This window comes from Eutrigla gurnardus (assembly GCF_963514095.1).
Source record: "Eutrigla gurnardus genome assembly, chromosome: 6".
NCBI classification, from domain to species: Eukaryota; Metazoa; Chordata; class Actinopteri; order Perciformes; family Triglidae; genus Eutrigla; species Eutrigla gurnardus.
In genome coordinates, this window is record NC_139920.1 from 27,702,737 (window position 1) to 27,728,041 (window position 25,305).

Below are 25,305 nucleotides of genomic sequence, written 5' to 3' on the forward strand. Positions count from 1 at the left end.
CTTTTTCCAGACATGCCCTGAGGAACACCTGCTGTGGGTCTAAAGCGATTAGCATTCTCCTTTTGTACTTTTTATTTTTGGCATGCCCTTAACTAATAAAGATATTTTAACTACATCCTTGACTTGGTGTGGGCAAGTTATCTTTAATCAGTTAACTAGTTTGACTTCAGGAGCACCTTGCATTCACCTGGAGTTTAAAAACAAGAGCATCTGGTATTATTCCTATTTTCAAAGAGTTCATATCACTTCCTTTACGTCCTTTAACTGTGTGGATAACTCACAATATTTTAGCAAACAAGTCTGAATATGCCTCTCCACCATCAGTGTGCGTATCTCCTCTGGCTCGAACTTCCTAACTAGTCACATTCCAGATTCCAGTGTGGGAAGACCACGGGTACGAGGCTGGTGAAGAGAGAGTCAGAAGGGATGAAAAACACAGACACATGTGAGCGACGGAGAAGAAAGAAAAACCAGTGAAAGGGGGAAAAAAACGCCCTACCGATGAGGAGACCATGGGGGTCCAACACTACTGGCTGCTTTTGTTATTGGTCGACTGCCAGGAACGGATTACAGGTAGTGTGGTGGTGGGGGGTGCAGATGAGTGTGTTTGTCTGATTGAAAGTATTTTTTCTTCACCTGCACCGTGTGTGTATCTGATGTATCTCAGCATGTGTTTGTGTGAATATGGAGTTTTGGGCTGCCGTGGCCGACTGGCCTCTTCTCGGCTCAGACAAGTCTCAAACCGTCTACAGGAATGCTGAACAGGAGGCTTCATGCAAAACCTGATGTAGACATGTTTGGCTAACGTAGTTGTTATTGATGTTGCACATACGTTCATTAAGGGTTTAGGTAAGGTTGATTCACTCAGCAGGATCACAAGTAATGAACGCCTTTACGGGAGAGCACAAGCCTCTTTCAAGCCTTTCTCCGGTTAGTCAGCATTTCAGCCGTCCACATTTGTCCAGACGGAGGAAATGAGGTCAAATCAGCACAAGGAATGAATCAGCGGTTGTTCCATTTATTGGTTTCCATTGGGAGTATGAATGTCTTCACCAAATTTCATCAATCTTAACATTTATTTCCAAGATTTGTCACAGATTTTTAAAAAAAAAAAAAAATCTTCCTAGTTCAATAAAAAATCTGTGATATTAAACATCAACATCAAGTGTGTGTCCTTATAATTAAATATGTGAAGTTAGAGGAACTCAAAGAAGTGACACTGATTCAAACACACTTCAGGAAAACTGCAAAATAGGCTGTAATTATTATTGATTTGTTTTAATATATTTATATTAGCAAAATCATCTATCCATCCATTTTCAGGGTCGCAGGGGAGGCTGGAGTCAATCCCAGCTGACAAATACAAATACATTTTTGGTAACACATTATACAATATCCTCCTTCGAACATATTTTGTGCCAAAAAAGTATTTTCTGTATCATAACATTGAGTGCTAATAGCCTGTAGTGTGGACATACAGAAAGCCTACAAATAACCCCGTAAAAATCACATGGTGGTTTTGTCTAACACAAAAATCATCAATCAGTCGTGACATTTTTGGATGTTTTGTTATTATAATGTTTTTAAAAGTACACCTTATCAAGAAACAATTAAAAGTACAACAACAATGTAGTACAAATACCTTGAAAAGATACCCCAGTGTTGTATTAAAGCCCTTAATATTTCCCAAACCTGTGGTGCAACAAATAAAATCTGACCTACTGCTTTGCTGAATAATCACAAACATCTTCAGTGAGAATAAGTATTCAAGTTGTATTTTATTGTTCAATTTAAAATTGTAGATAGTGTTGACTAAGATGATTTCTTGCAATAACAAGCAATAATCTTTGTAAGTATTACAATATATCATCTGCATAAAGGCTGATTTTATGATCTGGGGTGTAATGGTTGAGGTGTGGATTTCTATGAAGTGACTGGGATGTCTTCCTTTTTTCGCCAGTTGCTGTGAGTGGAATCAGTCCATACATAAAGCTTTATGAGGTGTTGTCGTACGACAGAGAGGATCTTCACAGGAAGCATCTTATAGTCAGGAGAGCGTCGCAACCTCAGGAACACACACTAACGCTGGACTTCACGGCTTTCCACAGGTAACTTCATATTTCTCTGTTTTTCAAAAGCCCTCCTAAAATACAATCTGGCTACATATACAGTATTCTTTTGTTTGAACACACTTTATAAGTTCCTGAACTCATAACACATGATAACAATTTGTTGTCCATGTGTTCCCGCTGTTGATAGATCTGTAAACCGGTACCTCCCACTACACGACAAAGCTCTGACCCCTCATGTGAGCTGTTTGGACTTTTGTTTCTTGCAGAACTTTCCGTCTGCGTTTGAAACGCAACGCAAATGCAGAGTTTTCTGAAGATTTCACGGTGGTCACTGAAAGTGGTTCCGCGTCTGCTGACCTTTCCCACATATACTCAGGAACACTAGAGGGTAGGTATGACAGAGATATCTGGGAACAGTTTACCTGTGATTCAAGTCTCAGTGAAGGCTCAAAGTCATTTATAGTCTTTATGGTTTGGATGAAACATCTGGATAAAAATCTGTTTGATTTGATTACTGAAATTCAAAGAACAAAGTGAAATGTATTGAATTGTGTACTTGAAAAGTATATGACTTGCTTTCTCACTCTTCCCTCATGTCTCATTGCTTGTATCTCTCTGATCTTCTTAATCTTTAAGTTTCTCTCAATGGCTCAACTATTTATTCTGTCCGTCTGTTTTTCCAGTTATCTCATTTATTTTCACTTCTCTGACCCTGACATGTTGTCTCTTCTGATCTGGTCTTGCAGGTGAACACGGTTCTGTCTGCTATGGCTCGGTGTTAGAGGGTCAGTTCGAGGGAACCATCCATACAGGCAATGGCACCTATCACATAGAACCACTACAGAGACACACCAGCAGCCAAACAGATCACCACTCCATAATCTACCAGGAGGACCACATGGGTAAGACTACACCTTCTGCTTTCCTCATTTGCCGGCTGCGTAGTGACATCAGACTGCCGTCCAAGATGAAAAATTAAACTCTTACATGAAAGGCTCGTGCATATACAGACTGAAATGACACCCACGTGACCTCAGCTGCTTTTCCTGGTCATCTGGTGATATATGGCAAGAGCCAAGAAATTCCCTCCTGCAGTAGATCCCCCCCCCCCCCCCCCCCCCCTACAGTTTGACTAATGGTCCTCTTGGCAGTCTTATAGAAAGACAAACATCTCCAGCAAAATGCATCTTCCTCCTTTCTGTACTACATCTCATTGATCTGTTCCCAGTCAGCATCTGTACATTACAGCCTCAAGCTCTATGCTAACTAAGGTTACTAGGGGTCAATGCATTATCTTTGCCCTTAACTCATAGGAAGTGTGTAGTTATAATGCGATAACAGATCCTTTTAAGAGCTCCGGGGGAGGAGGGGTTGCTGGCATGGGTTGGCGTGGCGTGGTGGGTGCAGGCCAAAGAAAAGACAAACCGAAGGTGGTGTGACTTTTGAAGGAGGGGGAGGAGAAATGGGGGCTAAAGTTAGAGGTATGAAGGTGAAAGAAGAGGGGGAGGGAGTACAGTACATCATCAGAGGGGGGAAAGGGGGGACAAAGGGGAGAAGGAAGCTGAAAGGAGAGAGAAAAGAGGAGCATGTGGAGATAGAGAAACTACTTGTGCACGTGTATTTCTGTGTGCACATTTGCATCAGAATAATTATTTCCAAGAAAGCAGTTTTTCCTGGAAACATACAGATGGTGCCAAGCCCCCCCCTCCCCCCCCCCACCCCCCGTTCATACACAGACTAGATGGCTGCCTTCCTCCACATGCCCCGCGCCATTTCTTCAACCTCTTTCATGATTCATGAACATTAACACGAGACAACATCCTGTTCTTTCATTCACAGGCCTGCATATCTGCAGGAAACTGTGAACCATTTGGCACATGATATTTCAATGAACAATTAATGCTACAAGTGGTGAATTAGGAAGCGTCGGGGCTGACATAATAAATCTGTGTGTATTTCCACTTCCTGCCGTTGTCGTCTGGGGGGTCGTGTAAGGATCTTTCCCTCCCCTGGGACGGAGGATGTCGTGAGGCCTCTGGGCTGGCCATCTTGCTATAAATACTCTGTCATGATGAACATTTATGGCGTCGCCATTCATATCGAATGACAAACAGTACACATGAATACGTCATGGGTTTTTAAGGGGGCAGAGATGCCATGAGTAGAACAAGGAATATCCCCTGATGGAGTAGACGCTGGTGAAAGGATGATGGATGTTATGTAGAGCTGTGATCAGGCCCCCCCAAAAAAATCCCACATGGTTTCTGTCCAAACCCGATCCTGAACCACTGTAGCCTGCAGTCGGATTAAATACCTGAATTTCCACTTTCCACATCTTATTTCTTCATAGTATTCTTTGCCAAATGATGTTACACAAGCATTTAGGATTTGAGAAATGTCTCTGTGGCTGAGTTGGATGAACTTTCTGTGTTGCAGCCGTGGCTAAAGGTTATCAGTCTTTTGCAGTCGTGCTGAAGAAACAGCTGTTTCACAAACAGCCACGCGGTATCAAACCAACCGGAAAGCAGCTTTATGGAGTTTTCATCCTAAATGGGGGAGGATGCGGCTCGATACGCGATATCTGGACCAACATGAGAAATACAATCTGGAGTAAGCAGAAAATCTCCCGCCAAGTGTTATTTTTAAGAACACGCGTGGCTTGTGGTGGATAAGTGGTTTAGTCCAAGACATGGATACGCAGAGGGGGAAAACTTGAATAACACAGAGTTTAGTAATATGTTATATTTAGGATTAAGATTATTCTGCACTTGAGCTAACCAATGGGTCACTTGAGGGCACTCGACCGGACCAAAGAGCCATTCATACACTCACAGCAACACATGCAAACGTCCCACTGCGGCACAGACGGGTCCTGATTTAGAAAGGGTGAATTTCAACACTCTTTTTTTAAGCTGGAGTCGTGCCTGCCGCCAAGAAACCAAACTCCCTGACGTAATGTAAGAATACATATATATGTGAGTTGAAATGATTGTCAAGAGGGTCGAGTTTAAGTGCAACCAAAGTACAAAACTTAGTGCATTAATTCCTTTACGTGGTTTTAAATCAAAAATGAAAGAAATCGAGACAAACTCCTCAACATGTCAATGTTTTTAACGGTTCTTAGTTACAAAAATGGCTCCTTTACTTGTAATTGTAATGATGTGTTGTAAATTGCGTTGCTTATTTTTTTTATTCTATATATTTTGTCCTTGTGTCTCCCTTGAAAAAGAGATTTTTAATCTCAATGGGTTTCTCCTGGTTAAATAAAGGTTATAATAATAATAATAATAATAATAATAACCCTTAACAGGAAAACTAATACAGCTGCTGGGAATTCTGCATTGAAATGTGACCCTTTTTTTGACGATAAATCGTCGTGGTTTTTCTTTCTTTTTGAATTGACAAAAGGATTAAAAAAACCGTTGGCAACACAGACCACAAAGCTGTGTTCTCTACAGTGTGATGGAAAAGGAAGAGACACATAAACAAACTAAGAGACAGAACCGAGAAGTCTGGGAATAATCAGTGGGTTGACGCCCGGCACTTAGACCTCCACGTACACCCCCGTGGATCACCCCCCCCTTAATGCATGCCATTTATAGAACGAATCACTGCTTTGTGATTGGCCGGGGGGGGGGGTTTGTAGAATGGTGTGATCCAATCAGGCGTTGCCTGACCCTCACTTTTAGACTGTTCGATCCAGAGATGTTGTGAGATGTAAAAACATTGCTAACATTAATGCAAAATAGCATGTGAAAGTTATTACTATGTCATGTGACTCCACAGCAAGTTGGGGGATTCAATGCCCGCAGGAATGTTGCTGGAATAGTTTGTTTTCTGTACATTGAAATGATTGTGAAACATAATGCAGCATTTACTTTACATTACATTCTTTCCCCCATATTCACATGCAGGACCCCCACAGTCCCTGTTTGTAAAACTAATACATGTTATTACTGTTGCAATCAAGTCTTTTTGGGGGGGAATTCTGTATCTTTGCCAGTTTATGGAAATGCAATGCCTCCCCTGACTCGTTGCATCAATCTGACGAGACAGTCGCCTCAGAGGTGTCGCAAATCACAGCCGACGATGTTATTTGAGAAATCACTCAGTGTTTTCCACAAAGCTGATTTCCAAATGTGGGTCTATATCAGTGCATTCTTATAAGAAACGGTTCAAATGTGAAGCTTAAATGTGAGAGCATTAGCAATACGCCAGCTAAGTTCGTCACTGAACAGGATCGTTCATTATGGGGAGGCAACATACATTTTTTATTTCTTTAATCCAGAAAATAGTCAACTTAACTTTATTATAAAGCAATAACTGACCTTGTGCACCTGTTGAGCAAACAAGAGAAACCCAGCATCTCCACTTTGTTTCATATGTGGAAACTCTCTCTGCAAGACCGTGATATCGTTCATGATCATGAAAGATATTCATAAAAGTCCAATTTTCCTCGTTAAAACTACTTAATCATTTTGATCTTCTCACATTATGTTACGGATTATTTGTTAGACATTTTACCAAACCAGACGGGCATTTCTGGAAATTCTAGGTCTTGAAACAGATGGTATGTGTGATACCTGAAGCGTTGCTGCTGGTTAAACACATTGGTAACGCGACACAATACCGTTTCAGCACAAACCACTCTTTATTTTCAAAGATCAGACTGTGGCCCTGTTCCATATCGCTGCTGTGTTTGTTAATGAGCGTCTTACACAACGTCCTGTTTGCTTCAACAAATAAACAGTAGTGGGTTGAACCAAACCTGTGTTTAATCTCGGTTCAATTATTTATTATTATTGGAAAACACACCCAAAAAAAATGGTAGGGAGAGCTGCCTGCAACGACAAAGTGCTGATAGGCAGAGAACTGGCCTTTTTTCATTGATTCAGATTCAGCCACCTCAGAGATCTCCATCAGTTTTCTTTTTTTTTTGTAAAATAGCAGAAAGCTATAACAAAATGATGCTCATTCGACAAAATTATTTCTTATTTATTGCATTTAATTTAATAGAATTATGATTACTGGGTAATATATATGATGTCAAGTCTCTGTATGATCATGGGACAAGGCAACACAATATATGACTCAAGTAATAAACCAGGGCTCTTCATAATCACATCACGTCACTGCCCATATCTCATCTCATTTTGCATTTTAATTCATATTTTTGCAATTAAATCAGCTCATTTAAGTGTTTTTGTGATGACTCTCGCTTTGCTTGGTTGATTTTATCTCAAAGAAGATGAGATGAAACATCAATATATCCACTTCTATGCTTTTTACCCTGAAGTTTATAACTCTGCTTGTTTTTGTGTGTAGTCCTACCAGCCATGAGAACCAGCACTCAAGGATTCTGTGGTGCGGATCATCTAAACCTCCTCATCCAAAGCCTCAGACCCGATGAGGTAGGTCAGCCCAGACATCACCTCAGTGAAGGCACTCACAACAACAATTAGACACATTACTTTCCTGTCCTCGCCCTCGAAATTTCACTCCTCCGCAGACACCGTTTATAGCCAATAAATCCACCAGTGGGTCTGATTCATCTGTAAATATACCCGACCTTACTCACTCCTTCATTAGGTCATTTTTATTTCAGCTGCTGAGTCATACTTTACAGCACAAATCACAGAAACCTGAAAGATGAGCTGTCACCTCACAGGTCAAATCTCCATTTGCGGTATAAAAGTGGTATAAAGTATAAAAGACGGATCCAAACCCACCAGATGACCTTCACCTACTTATTATATAAGCAGGTATGATGTAATAAACATCTGCCGATTCTATTGAGCTAATCGCCCCTTTGGGTATTGATAGTTACCCTTTGACCAACTGGGTCGTGGTCCAAAAGTTCACTGTCAACAATGGATGTGGGGATATTGGTGCGGGTCCATTTTTAACAACGTGCCTGTCGATGGAGATCACTTCCACTGTTTGGGGTGTTGGAATGGTCTGAACAGATGTTGTTGCCCTGTTGTGTTCCCGTGCTAAGGGTCCCCCCTCCCACTGGGACATAAGGCATCCCAGTTATAACATGACATCATGTTTTTGATATACAGGCCTTCATGAGTTTACACCTGCAAAGGATGAATAGTCACTGAATCCGACGAGCGGTTCAGGTTCGCGATCTAGCAGGATTCAAATCTTCCTTCCAAACTTTCCCCTTTAAAATGGACCTCAGGTGTATTCCCCTCCTCCTTCACATCTCTGCACTGTCGCCCACAGGAGGCACCAGCGAGCCGGTCGTCGAGAGCAGTCGAGGAGTCAAAGACCAGCTGCCTCCTCCATCTCCATGTCGACCACCTCTACTACAAGAGGTTCAAGTCTGTTGAAGCGGTTGTGGCTCAGGTAACATGATGTCAGCCGGTAGTCAAAAGGGTTCTAACAAAACGCAGTAAAAATAGAAACCTTCTGTTTCCTCTTTGCACCAGAGGATTTCCAGGATAACGGAACATCGAGAAGGAGCATCAAAATAAACAGGATTTCCTCCACTTGGGAATTTTTGGGTACATGGTGCTGTAATCAAAGTTCCCCTGCTGTTTAGTCCCACAATCGTATCCTGATAAGAGAAGGGAAACTACTTTATATGCCGGAAGTTTCACTGGATGACAGATTGTCATAAAGCTCATTGATTCTTATTTTGCCTTTTTCAAAATAAAGAAACGGTTATTAAATACAGAATATAGATTCATTGATGCTGAATTTCCATTTATTTTACTCACAGGGGAGAAACCTGTGACCTCAGGCAGAGTCCGGTATCAAATCGATCTCTGATTAAAGAAACCGTTTGATCATGAACTTTGAGGTAGTGCACTATTTACCATTGAGATAGTCATACTGATAGCCAGTAATACTAAATAAATCACCCAGAGGTTCATACTGTGAGGCTGGATGAAACGCCAGGGCCTGCACGGACGCACAGACACTGGTGGACTCAGGACTGGAGGCAAAAACCCCACTTCTTTTGGATGCCCCTTTATTAAAGTCCCAGTCAGCAACATGTTTTTGATCATATTCACTGAAGCCGACACTACGCTCCGATAGAACAACATAAATCATCCGGTTTTAGAAGAAAAAGCGTGCCTCTACTACGTGCACGTAGAGCCTGTTGTTTTGCAAACATCGACAGCGCCCGGATCATCCTGTCCAATCAGCACGCAGGGCTGTGTTTGTGCACACAGAGCCCCTCCCCCCTCGGGTCGTTCCACTATCACAGGGGGGAGGCGGAGGGAAGTAGCAACAAGCTCCCAATTCCTGGTTAAAAACCGAAACGAGGAGGTCCAAAACAACCAAGGAGAAGAAAACACCGGTGGAAAAGAAGGAAAAAAAGAAAGATGGCGACGGTGCCCGTGATAAAACCAGAGTCAACATCGGACCCGCGTTTCAAAGGTGGCGTGATCTAAGGGAGTTCAAAGGGCACGAAGTCGAGGGGGAGGAGCTCGGTGGTCGTGGGGGAGGAGCTCGGTGGTCGTGGGGGAGGAGCCTGAGAGTTGGAAACATTCAAAATCTGACAGAGTGCCCTCCATCCGCCGGACTTGCCGACTGGGACTTTAAGAAAACATGACACAGTGTCCTTTTGGGTGGAGAAAATGTATTGAAGGACCTCAATGGTGCCATCAAATGGAGAAAACATGACCAAGTACGAGGACGGAGGAGGCTTCTCGCTCTCGGAGTATGAGGTGGAACATCACAGACATTTGGCAGCATAAGGTGGTGTTCCAGGTGTTAACAGGCCTGGCCCGGTCCGGTTCTTCCCTTCAGCTGCACCCGGCAGCCCTCGTATGAGTAGCAGAGTAACTCCACACTAGGACAGGCTGCAGGTTGAAATATGACAATAATACAAGCTGATTTAGTTGCTTTAAATGCACTTTGTGAACTCTGAGGTGGTTTATTACATTTTCAACCCCACACTCTTGACATTTGACCTCATTATCAGATAAAAATGTCTACAGTAAGCCTCAGAGCTTCACTGAAGAGATGGGTGAAAGGTCACTGATTTTCCAGAGGATGGTCAGTTTAGAATGAACAGATTACATTTCCTGGATTAATCTGATCTCAACCTAAACGCAGACTTGAGTGACACGCTGGGTTCAAAGCTGCTTGGAGCGCCTGCTTCACTTCAGTGCAGTGAGAAAGATAAAAGCCCAGATAATAGAGAAAGATAATAAAAGATATCACGTTGAAGTTTCACAAGGGTTAACACCGGGGTGAAAGGTCACATGAGATGCTATCCTGATACTGAGTTTGGTCACATACTGATACGGGAATCCATTGAGATAACTTCAACATAAATACCTTCATAACGTCCCCTAAATTAAAACCAATAAACAATATTATTAAGACATTCCATTTCTGCAATGACGTAACATCACAGATATTTATCTCATTATTTTAGATTTCTCATGGTCTGATCCAGGTTCAGTTTGGATCACGTCGGTGCTTTATTTGAACTCAATCTCTTTGTGATCAAAGCAAGGTCGAGGACGTCTGTCCTTAGCCGTTGTTTCTATAATTCCCTCCGGCCTTCCTGCTGCTGTCCGTCCTCTCATCACCTCCTCGGATTCTTTCCACCTCAAACAAGCTCACACTTCGTGTTGTCTCTGGTTCAGCGCCAGCGACGCGTTTGTTGAGTGAGAAAATACACTGTAAGCGATGCTGTGAGGGGATCTTTGAGTGTAAACAGACAGAATGCTGTTGTCACAATCCCTGCTGACCTTGTTTCAGCGTCTGAGGGGTCTGAGGTGTCAATATTTACATTACATTTATGGAAAATCCCAGCAGGTTCTGCTGGACGTTCACGTCCTGCTGTATGGACTCGGGCCTTCGCATGTGACTGGTTTGCACGTGCCTCTGAATGCGTGATCCGCTTCGCCACCCACGCTGTAAAAACACTCACTTTACAGATTAGCTCACCAATCACGGTCAAAACGTGGTGTGTGTGTGAGAATTGTGTCAGATAGGTGCGGCAGTTCAGACAGAGTCAAGTATAGCATCAAAACGACAAAATGCTGAATCTACACAGTCATTTTATTCCCTTCTGGAGCTTCGACTTGAGCTCTCAGGACGACGTAAGCCTCGACCACCCAGCAAACCACTCCCGAAATAAAGAGAAGATGACTTTGATTGTTGTCTCCCATGAATAGATCTCCTCCTACATCCGAGCCGTGAATGACATCTACGACAAAGTGGACTTCGACGGCATCAAGCTGATCAACTTCAAAGTGCAATCCCTCCATGTAAGATCCTTTTGTACGTTTTGTCTTTTTGGAAAATGAATTACACTCAAAATACGAGATCCTGTGACCATAACTGCACTAAAGTGTCATTTAAGAGGCAGTGTGTTATTTCCACAATATAATCATATGCGTGTTATCAACATAATATCAATACTACAGATGCAGGACTCCATATAACCAGTAATCCTGTCTGTTTCCTCTCTAATTGTTATCACATTAAACTCGAGGTGATCAAGGCAACTTTATTTGTATCGCACATTTCATACACAAGGCAGACTCAACGTGCATCATAACATGTCACACAATAAAGTAAATCATTTAAAAGAAAATAAAGGCAAAATTAAAATGCATTACAGAAAGACAAGGAGAATAAAACATATTTGCAATAATAAAAAAAACAGTGCAGACATTAAAAGATTCAGCAGAAAGTTCAGGTCGATGCATCAGTCTCAGATGACGACTGTGTCTTATTTGCATGCTATGATTGCATGTATTGTTATATATATATACATATAAAGTGAGCTACTCCGTCTCCCTGCAGGTGATGACGAAGGAGGATAAAAACGATCCTCTGCAGCCGCAGTACATCGGGCCTGAGAAACTGCTGAGTCTGTACTCTGAGAGCAACTGGGGCAACTTCTGTCTGTCCTATCTGCTCACCGACCGAGACTACAGCGGCACGCTGGGCCTCGCCTGGGAAGGCATGCCGGGTGAGTCAAACTCACCGTGAAATCACAAGCACACGTGCTGGACATAGACAGGGACTTGCATATTTGTCTCGGAGCTCAGAGGTCTTAGAATCAGTCGGGTGTGAGGAATACGGGTCACATTATTGTGCTTGGAGGAAGACGATGCCATAAAAACAGCAGGCCGAGTTAGAAAAGTAGTCACACACGTGTTCTCTTGTTGTTTAATGACTCAGATTTGACACACTGCCTTTGTGGAGATGTCTGTGAACTTGAAATAGTGTTTCGCTGCTCCTTCTCCTCTCACACAAGCCGGCACACATTCACAGTTTCCAGATCAGTGTGAGGGATTTGACCCGTGTCAGAGGTGAATCAGGGGTGAAGGGTCGCGTAGCTTGAATTCAAGTGCGCCGAAAAACTGATAATAAAAAGTCTAGTTGATTATCGGGTCATTTAAGGAGCTGCAGCAGAAAAGGCTCGTGAGACGCTTTTGGTTTTCCTGGATCTAATGATGTTGTGCTGCACAGACCTGCAGGAATTAAACAGTTCCGATTTCAGGCCTTTTATTCAAGCCATGTTTTGGTTTGAGAGGACAAAAAGGAAAACGTGAGCAAACTCCTCAATGAACAAATCGCCAGTGATTTGCATGTAAATGCCTGCTGTTAGGCTCAAATCATCCACAAATGCTGCACAAATCATTCATTTCTTTTCATTTTAATATTATTTACAGACAAACCCAAAATGAAATGTCAAATTTGCAAAAAAAAAAAAATGCAAACAAGGAAAATAAATGAAATTTAAATGAAAATGTATTCTTCTTCTCCTTTAAAAGTGATAATTTGCATAATGCATAATTGCATAATGATTACACTTGTACAACAACAATATACATAATCTACTTAAGATTTGAAATGGTGAAAAAAAACGTAAAATATTAGATTTTTAGCACATTATTGTTCGAAGACCTTGATACACAAATTGACTGTAATAATCAGTCACATGGTCTGTGAGTCGTATGGATTTTGTGTTGGAGGACGTTAGCCATGAATGTTGGACTTGTTGTGGTTGGAGGTTCTTCCTGCTTGTTTCTATGACATTCCCCGAGACGCAGCGTTTGATTGGCTAAACTGAGGGGTGTGAGAACAGACCACGACAATGACATGAACCCTGGTCACACACACACACACACACACACACACACACACACACGTCGTCTCAGTGAGGATTTCTTACTGCATTCCACAGCTTGATCGCCATGGTAACATCTCACGTGAGACGCACACACACACACATTCATAGTAGCGGTGACATTGTTGTGACTTTTCGGGTGTCATGTGACCGCCTCGGCGAATCAGCAGGGTATTAAACGTGGATAATCTCTGACCTCCAGAAAACAGATAGACTCAACCTCAGTGTTTCCATAACCCACATCCACCACTTTATTACTGGTCTTGGGACATAGAGGGCCCATTAACCTCAATGGGACCGTAAACTCAAAGACCCCTGATGCTACTACACACACACACACACACACACACACACACACACACAGCTGCCATCCATCACTTAGCCCTCCTCCTCCTCTAACGTCTCCGTGTTGTGTGTTCGTACGTCCGGGCGTAATTAATTCGTGCTTTCTTACCGCCAACATCAATTCTTCTGCTGAGACGAACTGAGGAGCAAATACTCATTTTACACACAATAACTGCTGTTTTTTTTAGCTTAGCTTTAGAGAACACACTCATAAAGACTAAGATAACAGAGTATCCTTGAAATGTTGATTTTAAAGTAATATTTAACTATCCACCATAGTAATACGGAATATAGAAAAGTACATGGAGAACTTTCCAGTGATTGTGGTCACAAAATAACAACTCCCTGACTCTAGAAGTCCAACACTGTGATAGATCTTGAGAAACTGTCTAACAAGCCAAAGTTGTCCATTTGTTTCGATTTCGGCTACATTTTTCATTATCATGATTTTTAACCATAAATTGTGAAAATATGTGACTGACGGGTTCATACATGTGTTTATATCGTTATATAGTTTTAGCATCATTACTCGAGATGGTGACTTCTAATGAGCCTGCATGTGACGTAGGAAGTTTTCTGATCTAGACCGCCCACAAAAAACTGTTTTAAAGTTGTTTTATTTCACCGTTTGCAGGTTGGGATTCACTCTGGATACAAAATGTATGTTTTATGATGATAATCCCCCTTTAAGCAACACAGTCGGACAGATTTCTGACGGATTAAACAGCCTCAGCCAGTTTAAATGAATCATTTCTCAAGCGTCCATCTGTCCGATCACTTTTGTTGTTGAGCACGAGTCGTATTATTTATTTTTTTTAATCACAAAGCATTTCAATGACGATCATACCTGCGATGCCAGACATTCTGTCATGCGACGGAAAGTGAGCCTCACAATACAACCAGTAAATATCATTCAAATTTGAGAAGGTCAATAAACAAAGAGAGCAGTGATGGATGGACATCGGATGCTTTTATGGAACATCCACTGTACTTTTCTGGGAACTCTGTCCGGTGTTACTAGTGGTCAACTCGCTCACCGTGTCTGTTTTTGTTGTTAAAGGTGTAAACACAGGGACTCCCCCCCCCCCCCTCCCTCCCCCTTCTGTTTATCCAAGGAAGGACCGCCCCTTTACTATTGTTTGTCCGTTCATATTAAACCGTGTGAAAGAGGTTGTTGGTGCACCTCCATATGTTTCTCTGTGGTGTTAATTAAATACAGTAAGACCAAATATTCCTCCACACGGGTGTAACTGTGTGTGTTTCTGCTTGTGTGTGTCTTGTTTGTGTGTATTGCATTATATACAAGTGATCCCAAGGGTGTTCCTCTGGTTTTTTCCAGTCAGCTAATAATAGGAGTCTTTCATTGCGGCTCCTTTCTGTGGCGAAGACAAGAAGAAGAAGGGGGGGATCGGAGACCCTTCCTGCTTAGGCTGCCAAGATACACATAGTCCTCCAGCGTAAGCTCTTTCTAGGAAACTGGGCTCCTTGAATAGACCACTGGGGAGGCCATTTTAGGTCAAAAGCTGGGAATGTGCACCCAGAATTCCTGATTAACATGGCTGCCCTCTCGGTTCTGGCAAACGCCACCGTCCGATATCGAACACTAAGAGTTGAAAAGGAGTCTCAGGTTACCGTGTTGTCACTGGCAGGCTCCTTCACCCCCCACATGTGACACATGCTCCCATACAACACCGCCGTTGTTTCTACAACATGCACAGATAAGGGGCACTTTTTGTTTTTCAACCTCTAAATGTCCCTCAGCGCCTCCCCGGACGTCACACAGACGCCCACCGTGGAACAAAAACATGCCGGCGGGGAGATCCAGATGCCCACGACGAAAAACACCTAGTGGACTTCACTGAAACAGCCGCTGGATATCTTTAACAGGCTTGTGTTACATAAAAGTCACGTGAGTGACCTCCAGCCTGAGCACGGATGAAGGGAACCAATGAAGAGAGAGGATGGACACATGGAGGTTACTCCCACGGCAGCAGGTTGAAAGGCTTAGGTAGCATCTTCCAATATTGAGTATTCAGCAGAGTTTTGGGTCGATATGTTCGGTTAAGACCCGTTAAAGAGTGAAACGTTATAAACGGACGTGTTGAAATCCTGAAATCCATGAGCTGCTGCATCTCTGAGGAACTTTGACCATATAGGTTTCCAGTTTGACCAATGGGGTGTGTTTCTGTAAAAGCTGTCCTCTGGTTGGCCAGCTGAGAGATGATGTCACGACCCCCCTGCCCCCCCCCCCCCCCATGTGAATGTGGCCAGCTGTTTGTAATTATGGGAATGGCTGACAGCGATGTTACGTAAAACCCAAAGGCCGATTGAGACCACTGGAGGCCAGAACGGGTCTGCAGGCCTCATAGTGAAACAGGTCTGTCTGTCTGTCTGTCTGTCTGTCTGTCTGTCTGTCTGCAGCTCCCCGACCCCGGGCCTCAACACTTGATAACATGTCAGTAGGAGACTGTTGGTTTAAGGTATTTCCAGTAGCACGGGGTTGGTTATGCAACCACACTGTACTGCGAAGTCGTGTTTACAAACTCTGCTTCTTCTTTTTTTTTTTTTTTCTATTACACAATATTTACTTTCACAGTCATTCACCAGTTTATCCTCCCATCTTGTGTGCACTTCAGGTAACTTTGGAGGAATATGTTCAAAGCAGTTCCTCCGTAACGGCCGGCCCTCCACCCTGAACACGGGCCTGGTCACGATTCAGAACTACGGACAGTTCCTGCCGCCTCGACACGTCCAGCTGACCTTCGCCCACGAGCTCGGCCACAGCCTGGGATCCCCGGTCAGTCGCCATCGCCGGGTGTGAAAACGTGGCTTGATCAAACCCACGACTCATGGTTACAGTCAATATCACACACAATTGATCCCATCAGATTCCCCCGATAATGCTTCCTACATTCATATAAGATAATTTACTTATTTCAAGGGCAACGTCATGAATTCAAGCTCGAAGTTTTACCTTTAAATAACCTTTACCTTTAAATAATTGTTCATTATTGTTCATTAATACGTTTTTTTACAGATATATTACTAGTGATTTTACAACAGTGATATATCTGTGAAAAAAAAAACGTGTGTCCTTTTGTTGAAGCTCTTTAATTCCCCCGATAATGCTTCCTACATTCATGTAAGATAATTTACTTATTTCAAGGGCAACGTCATGAATTAAGGCTCAAACTTGAAGTTTGGGAAGACATTGATGTGTTTCGGGTGAATTTTACCTTTAAATAATTGTTAATTAATAGTGTTTTACAGATAAATAGTGATATATCTTTAAAAAAAAACAACTAGTGTCCTTTTGTTGAAGCTCTTTTTTTTATCGACACATTGGATGGAGCATCGTCTGAATGTCTGCCGTCTGTCTAAAAGTAAACTGAGCTCTTGTTGAGCTCATTATAATATTTCAGACAGTTTGTTAAACTTTACCAGTTTTACCAGATTGGTGCCCTCGTAAACCAAGAATCCCAAACACTTTCTGGTCTAACATGAGACCCGGGTTTGTGTACTGAATGATAATTCAGTGTGACGAATCCCTGCGATTCAAAATTGAGACGAACCTCCTATATTCTCACATGGGGCATACGCGGCTCCGCTGCACCGCAACAAATTGCCAGTGAATGATTCACTTATGTGGGCATTAAAGACCTTGGCCTGTACTCACTGGCTTGTTTCATAGATACTCTTGGCTCAGCCTCACAGGAGAAATCTGAAATAAGAGGGCAGGAGGATCTCTGATTTCCCTCCCCACGGTTATGTTTTAGTTAGTTATTATATATTGTTATTTCTAAGTGCTCCCACCATAACAGCCCGTATGTGTACACAAATACATGCGCCTCTTTCAGCCGTGTGACGGCTTCCAACACCTGCAAGCTTTCTCTCCCACCGCCCAAAATACCAGCAGCGTTTCTTTTCTCCTGCCCTCCGTTATGCACACTTCCACGGACCAAAGCGTCCTCTGGGGCATTCCTGAGAGGATTTGTTCTGCCGTGTCAGAACCTGCAGGCTGGGTGTAAGTTAAAGTCTGCTGCCCCGGCTCCTGTGACAGGCATGCCTCATTGTTTCCAGGCCGGACGAAGCACATGAAGAGATCTGAGCTTCACCTGAGATTTGTAGCCGGTCGGGGGGGGGGGGGGGGCAGAGAGGGGAATTCTTGGTAAAGAGCTGTTTGACCTTTGGCCTGCAATAGCCTTGCAACCACACTGTGGGTCCATTTGCTTTAAGTGTTTGAAAATACTGAAAAACTCTTTCCCAATGTGACTCCTTCAAATGTCCAAAACATCAAGATATTCAGTTTTTAATCAAACATGACAAATGAAAGCAATGGGAGAAGCTGGAACCATTGAAACAATTAGATGTTGTTACATTTTTGTCATCAGACTAATTAGTTAATTGACTCCTTCCCTACTAAAAAAAACAGCGTAGACCAGCTTAGGCTGGTTGATGGTTTTAGCTGGTCTTAGCTGGTAGAGCTGGCTGGTTGATGGTTTTAGATGGCCTTAGTGGTTTTAGCTGGTTGATGGTTGTAGATGGTCTTAGTGGTTTTAGCTGGTTGATGGTTTTAGATGGTTTTAGCTGGTGGGTTTAGCTGGTCTTAGTTGGTGGGTTTAGCTGGTCTTAGCTGGTAGAGCTGGCTGGTTGATGGTTTTAGCTTGTCTTAGTGGTTTTAGCTGGTTGATGGTTGTAGATGGTCTTAGTGGTTTTAGCTGGTTGATGGTTGTAGATGGTCTTAGTGGTTTTAGCTGGTTGATGGTTTTAACTGGTCTTAGTGGTTTTAGCTGGTTGATGGTTTTAGCTGGTCTTAGTGGTTTTAGCTGATTGATGGTTTTAGATGGTCTCAGTGGTTTTAGCTGGTTGATGGTTGTAGATGGTCTTAGTGGTTTTAGCTGGTTGATGGTTTTAACTGGTCTTAGTGGTTTTAGCTGGTTGATGGTTTTAGATGGTCTTAGTGGTTTTAGCTGGTTGATGGTTTTAGCTGGTCTTAGTGGTTTTAGCTGGTTGATGGTTGTAGATGGTCTTAGTGGTTTTAGCTGGTTGATGGTTGTAGATGGTCTTAGTGGTTTTAGCTGGTTGATGGTTTTAGCTGGTCTTAGTTGTTTTAGCTGGTTGATGGTTGTAGATGGTCTTAGTGGTTTTAGCTGGTTGATGGTTTTAGATGGTCTTAGTGGTTTTAGCTGGTTGATGGTTTTAGCTGGTCTTAGTGGTTTTAGCTGGTTGATGGTTGTAGATGGTCTTAGTGGTTTTAGCTGGTTGATGGTTTTAGCTGGTCTTAGTGGTTTTAGCTGGTTGATGGTTGTAGATGGTCTTGGCTGGTTCTACAGGCTATCGGTGGGTTTAGATGGTCTTAGCTGGTTGATGGTGTAGAAGCTGGTTGAATTTCAGCTCCTTTGTTACTTGTTTATCTTTGCATCTTTATGGTAACATCACCTGTAAAAACCAATGCAGGTGTTCAAGAAGTAAACAGGAAGGACAGGAAGTACAGAACCGGTACCCACACTGGGCTGCTCTTCCTTTTCTATGTACTATTCTCTGGATCCAACATCTGCTGTGACATGCAGTTCTATTAAGTCCAGATGCTAACAGGGGAGACTATAAAACTGAATCCGTTAAACAAATAAAAAGCAGATGCATTAATACCCGATTCAAAAAACGTGTAGCGTGTTAAATCCGACCCCTCGGTTTTCCGAGCGAGTTTGACATCCAGAAAGTGTTTCACAAAAACGCCAAAACAGGAGGAGATCACTCTGTTCTGGAACGCCACATTCCTCTGCTGCTTCATGGCCATCGAAACTCTTTTGACTGCATAAAAGGACACGCTTTTTATAACAAAGATAACTTTAAAAGTCACAGAAAACTGTCTTTTCCCAAAAGGGCAAAGGGCCGTCACTGAAAGCATGTTTTACTGTCTGCGACGACGACATAACGAGGAAACAAATGGAAAGAACTTTGAATGGAAATATCTCTGTGTGGCAGATATATAATATATATTTAAAAAACACACACACACATCATGTTAGAGCTCCTTTCTGTTGTTTTGTCTGTTCTCCAGCACGACGAGGGCTCAAACTGTGGGAACCTTGGCTCCAGTGGCGGGAAAGGCCGGTACCTGATGTTCCCCCACGCGACGGACGGGCTGCGTGAAAACAACGATAAGTTCTCGCCCTGCAGCTTGGAACGCATCAGCAAGCTCCTGAAGCTGAAGAAGGATGACTGCTTCGTGGGTGAGGACGGGAAACATCAGATCAGTGGACCCGACATCAGTCAGTGTGTGTTTATGTGCGTGTGTGTGTTTCTGGCCAGTCAGCGACCAGCCCATCTGTGGAAACCAGATCGTGGAGGAAGGCGAGGAGTGCGACGTCGGTCACAATGATGCAGACCTCTGCTGCTTCAGCGCTAAGCAGTCTGTGGAGGTCCAGTGTCGCCTCAAGCCTGGTAAAGCCTGCAGGTACTGCAGACCAGCAGAGTCAGCATAAAAGCTTCACGTCAGACATGCAGCACATTCATGGTTTCTATGTGTGTCTTCCACTCAGTCCCAGCCAGGGTCTGTGCTGTGCTCAGGACTGTGGGTTTAAGCCGGTGGGTGAGTCCTGCGATGAAGAGACAGACTGTCAGAGGGAGGCCATGTGTTCAGGCGTCTCCCCGGTCTGCCCCGAGCCGAGCGCCAAGGAGAACCTGACAGTCTGCAGTGAGGGCACGCGGGTCTGCATGAACGGGGTGAGGCCGTCGCGTCACGCGGCTGATGGTTTGCAAGTCGAGGTGTGCAAGTGTACGCCGATGTTACAAAAGGTCCGGAAATGAAGGAAAAACATCATTATCGACCATTTAGTGGCTGTTCTGGAGCTTTCAACTACATCACATGATCTTCATCAATAGATGGAGTTGCTCAGTTGTCAACTAACTCTAGATATTCAAATATAAATGTTTTGAACACTGAGAAACTAAATAAAAAAAAATCTTAAAAATGGATATTTGGACAAAACATTAAAATGATGTGAGGTGATTAAGTCTAAACCTTTCAATTAAATCTGTGTTTAACTGAATTATCATGTAAAGATGTGGGAAATAATGGCATCAAATGCCGTAGAACTTTACTACAGGGTACGATGTGACATCATCATGCACCCCTCACAGAATCGAGACATGAAAGGGGAGTGAAACACATTTGAGTTTCATGGCTTTTCGTTTAAAAGTAACTTTTAAAGGAACTGACGACATCATTCATTTGAAATAAGTTGCAGATATTATTGTTATATTGAGAAATCAGATCCAGTTTCCTGTTTCCATATCAGCTTCCATGACAAACATTTCTGGATTCAATCAGATGTTTCACAATAAATGTGTTCACGGACCACTTTGGAAACTAATGCACCATTACACCACTGTTAATAAGAAAAGACCGGTGGGACTCTATCAGTTTCATCTCAACCAGACTCCCTCCATTGTTAAATGTCCTCTAAGCAGGAGAGGCGAGGAATTCATTCCAGCTGTGAATGTTGGATATATTACTCTCCAGAGGTGCCGAGTGCCCCAAAACCTCCGACGACCTCACAGACTATAAAGTCAAAGAATTTAATAAAACTAGATATTTCAGCTGAAAGGACAAAGCCTTCAGAACCAACAGCAAATGGGAAAAGTGACTTAATCTGTACAAAAGAAACATTTATTTAAGCCTTTTTAAGAGGAAAAACAAATGTGTAAAGCTGCAGTGAAACTAATTCACGGGATTTAAGGTGAAGAAATACCAGAAAAACAAACAGGAATCGACAAATGTCTCAATTAAAATAAGCCAATGACCAAAATGCCTGCAAGCATTAGGTTCTTCAACATGAGAATTCCCAAAAATATCCCTCAATCAGTAAAGTTCAGAGAGCAAAGAAGTCTCAAAGGAGCAGAAACACAAGCTTTTCTGGCTAACGGAGGTTTGCATGAAATGAAGGACGGATCAGAAAACCTCTTTTAAGCCCTAAATAAAGGGCGTGGTCACACCCTGATTGGCCAAGAGTTCAAAATGTACCAAGCTGCTCCTGATTCTGAATTAGGAGCCGATCCTCACACAGGTGATCTGGATAATCCTACAATCAGATGAGCTTCAGCGAGTACCAGAGAATGAGGGACCACATGTGTGAAATAAACTACTCACGTTACAAAAGGTTTAACTGTCCACAATATAATAAGGAATGTATGCAAATGCAAAATACACAAACACAGATAACATATTAGAAAGCATCAGGAAAACATATTTGTGAGACATTTTTAACGTCTTAAAGCTACAGTTTGATAAAATATCGTTTGGTCATATTTGCAGAAACAAGAATATCACATCCATGTACTTTGTGTATTTTACTCCCATTCAACACATCCATTGGTTTTCATTCAGCTTGAGTTGAACAATCCGACAAAGAGAACATATCTCCATTATGAATATTCTAATTGTGGTTACAACAGATGGAGAGTCTCCACTTGTTTCCACTTTAAGTCTTAAGGGGGTCTCTGGTCTTTCCCTGCAGGTCTGTGCCGAGTCCGTGTGTGTGAAGCACCGTCTGCAGCAGTGTGACTGTCCAGGAGACTCCATGAAGGAGAAATGCCACATGTGCTGCCAGCAGCCCGGTAACTACCGGCCCACTGGAGGCCGAGGAATGTGTTTACGCTCGGCGTCCCAACGCGTCAGCCCGTGTCAATTTGTGCTGAGGTTACGTTGTTGTTTTCCATTAGATGACCTCAAAACGATCAGACTGTGTGCTGAGTACAATATCACATTTTTCAGTCGTTGTCCCGGATGCTTTGCTGAACCAGAAGTTCGGTATCTATGTTTAAGAGACAATTCGTCTTTCAAATGTCAAACCGATGTTCCATTCATAGGTTAAAGGTGGCTTTTGGGCAGTATGATGGTTTATGAGTATATCTAATGTGATTTAATGGCAGATAAGCCTGAGACGTGCGCCAGCACCACCTCCTCCGTGCTCTCCCGTCACTTCCAGAAGAAGTCGTTGGCGTTGGTGGGCGGGGCCCCGTGCTCCGGGAACCAGGGCTACTGCGACAAATTCCACGTGTGTCGTCTGCTGGATGCAGACGGACCCATCGCACGGCTGAAAAACTCCTTCCTCAACCTGGACGACTTCGACGACATCGGAGAGTGGATGAAGGTGAACGGTTTCCTGTGATTAGTCCGATAACGCCACACGAGCTGCCAAGCGCTAAACGGCTAAACAACTTAGCAGCTAAAGAGCAACGGATTTCCTGAACGTACCTTAAAAGTGCTAAATTCGAAATTTAGAGCATATCTATTGCCTCCACACAGCTCTCAACATGGGGATGGCTGAGCTGGCGGCTATCAGCTAACTGTGCAAACACAAACATGCAAAAAAAAACGTAGCAGAGAGAAGCTCGGGTTACAACACACACAGCGGGAGAGTGACTTCATTCTTAGCCTCTATATCTCTACATACCAAATAGTTGTTTTCTTCTATATTAATGTTCTGAATATCATACAGGGAACCTTAACAGATTAAAAAGGTCAAATCATAAACAACGAACGCTGCATTTGCTTACCAAAAGTTGCATTATTTCAATTTAACTGAGTTTTTGATCACCGTTTTGACTGTTTAGTGGTGATGAGCCGGTCCCTGACAGATTAAACTGGGCTGTGCATTTAAGCATCAGGCTGTTAACACATGAAGGTGATAATGTACTTAAAAGGGAGCAACATTTTAATTAGCTTACAATGAAAGCTCCATGGTGTTCATCTTACTTGCCCCTATAATTCATTGCTTTACTTCCTTTGACTTCATAAATTAGGTTATTCATGTATTAACTTTAGAGATTTGGACATAAAGTCACTCCACATATGACCTGATGAAGACGCAGCATCTCATCCTTTGATGGTTGTCACCTTTGTTCCGGTGCATCAGATGTGACTTCCTCGGCTCAGTGTGTTTGTTTAACGTCCCGCTCTGATGTTCAGCTGTCTTCGGCGTTCCCGTTGAGGTTTAGTTCCTCATGACGGCACGGAGAATCAGGAATCTGGGTGAAAGTGCATGTCGAAGACCAGCCATGCGTTTCACATGGAACATAAAATTACGCCAGGAAACACACCGTCAACATCACAGAGTATGGAGGGGGGAGGAGTTTCCACAAAACTGGTGATGTTGTTGATACCTGAAAGAGATAAATATGGACATTTATGGAAAAATCACTGGAGAGTCATGGATTTTAAATGAGTCTTGAATTGAACCTATCCTGGTTGGAGTCTATGATGCTGCCACAAGGAATTCAAATTATTTCTCAACTAAAGTTGCTGCAATTTCCATGTATTGTATCATGTATTCATAGAAATGACAGAACATCGAGATTTTGAATTAGAGCTTCAATGATTTGTCAATTCATCAAAACAGATCACTGTTTAAGTTCAAGAAAACGTACATTTTTAAAAATGTTCCAACTACTCTTAACAAAGAAAGTTTATGTTTTTAGTAGGGGTGAGTATTGACAAGAACCTCACGATACGATACGTATCACGATACTTTGGTCACGATACGATACGTATCACGATACTTTGGTCACGATACGATACGTATCACGATATTGCGATATAAATAAAGATGAAAACACAAGTACCTGTATATGTACATCAGATGATATTGATCAGAGGACAAATTGAGTCAAAACTATTTCATTCAAAACAACCTCTCCATTTTATTAATTCCCATGAAATTCACTGGAATAAATATTAAAAATAAAATGAAAAAAGATAAAGTACTGCATTCACAACGCGTCTAAACATGAATCTTTTTTTTTTTTAATCGATCTTTGGAGTTGAAAAATTGATATTGTATTGGGCAGCAAAGTATCGCGATATATTGCCGTATCGATATTTTTACCTCTAGTTTTTAGTTAACTAATCCAGACTCACATGCAATATGTTGTATTGATCCTCTGCAGGCCCATTGGTGGGCCATCCTGCTGGCTATCTTGACTCTGTCTGGAGTGATGGGTTGCACCGTCTGCTTCTGCGGCCGCAAGCTGAACACCCGCGATTTGGAGTGACCTCTGACTTCTGACCTCTGACCTCTGCCAAAGCATTTTTCACGATGACGACACACCAATTCATTAAGGATTCATTCGTCTGGGAATTTAAAGTGTCACGTTGAAGACATTTGTTCCACAGTCCAACAGAAGGTGATCTATGACGACACTTAACCCGCTCACAGTTTTGTAAACTTTGTAAACTTTACGTCAGTTTACATCTTTTTTTCCTTCTGTCACTTGTCCTTCAACACAGAGCGGAAATGCTGTCATTTATATTGTATGTTTGCAAAGCTAATAAAGTGAATAAAGTCACCGGTTTGTCATCTCAAAGACTTGTGTACCTTTTATAATTTACAGTATAAAGATATACAAATACTGTACATAAGTACAATTTCAGGGTACTTTTTTCAAGTGTTTCCATTTTAGAAGGTTAGATTTATGTCTTGACCCATTAGAGGAGTCTGCAATTTAACAATTTAACTGTTTATAGAGGAGTTAAATCTATTTTTGATAAATACATTCAACTTATATCACTTATGTACTTTTCCTTAAGATTCAAATTGCACAGCTTGGATATTTTATGATATAATAATATAAGTAAAAGGTCTATAAAGGACTTCACATTTCACATAAGAATCCTGAGTCTATCTCTAGTGTCACCTTGACACAAAACAATGGCGTCACAACTACAAGGACACAAAGACACAATCTTCTTTGTATAATTTAACATTTCCT

The 25,305-nt window shown here is 42.4% G+C and overlaps 2 protein-coding genes across 2 annotated transcripts in view; both read left to right on the plus strand.

Moving 5' to 3' along the window:
- Positions 1 to 25,305, plus strand: part of ccl25b (chemokine (C-C motif) ligand 25b) — a 128,954-nt gene that overhangs the window by 98,220 nt on the left and 5,429 nt on the right. The gene's annotated exons all lie outside the window — the stretch shown is intronic.
- Positions 376 to 24,887, plus strand: LOC311015175 (disintegrin and metalloproteinase domain-containing protein 10). Its single transcript, XM_084012288.1, has 15 exons — positions 376 to 573; positions 1,961 to 2,108; positions 2,339 to 2,460; positions 2,819 to 2,974; positions 7,398 to 7,483; positions 8,304 to 8,426; positions 11,222 to 11,314; positions 11,856 to 12,024; positions 16,170 to 16,330; positions 19,595 to 19,766; positions 19,846 to 19,990; positions 20,076 to 20,259; positions 22,053 to 22,152; positions 22,468 to 22,688; positions 24,484 to 24,887. The coding sequence occupies exons 1-15, from the start codon at positions 513 to 515 to the stop codon at positions 24,586 to 24,588; spliced, it is 2,046 nt and encodes a 681-aa protein (XP_083868414.1). The 5' UTR covers positions 376 to 512; the 3' UTR covers positions 24,589 to 24,887.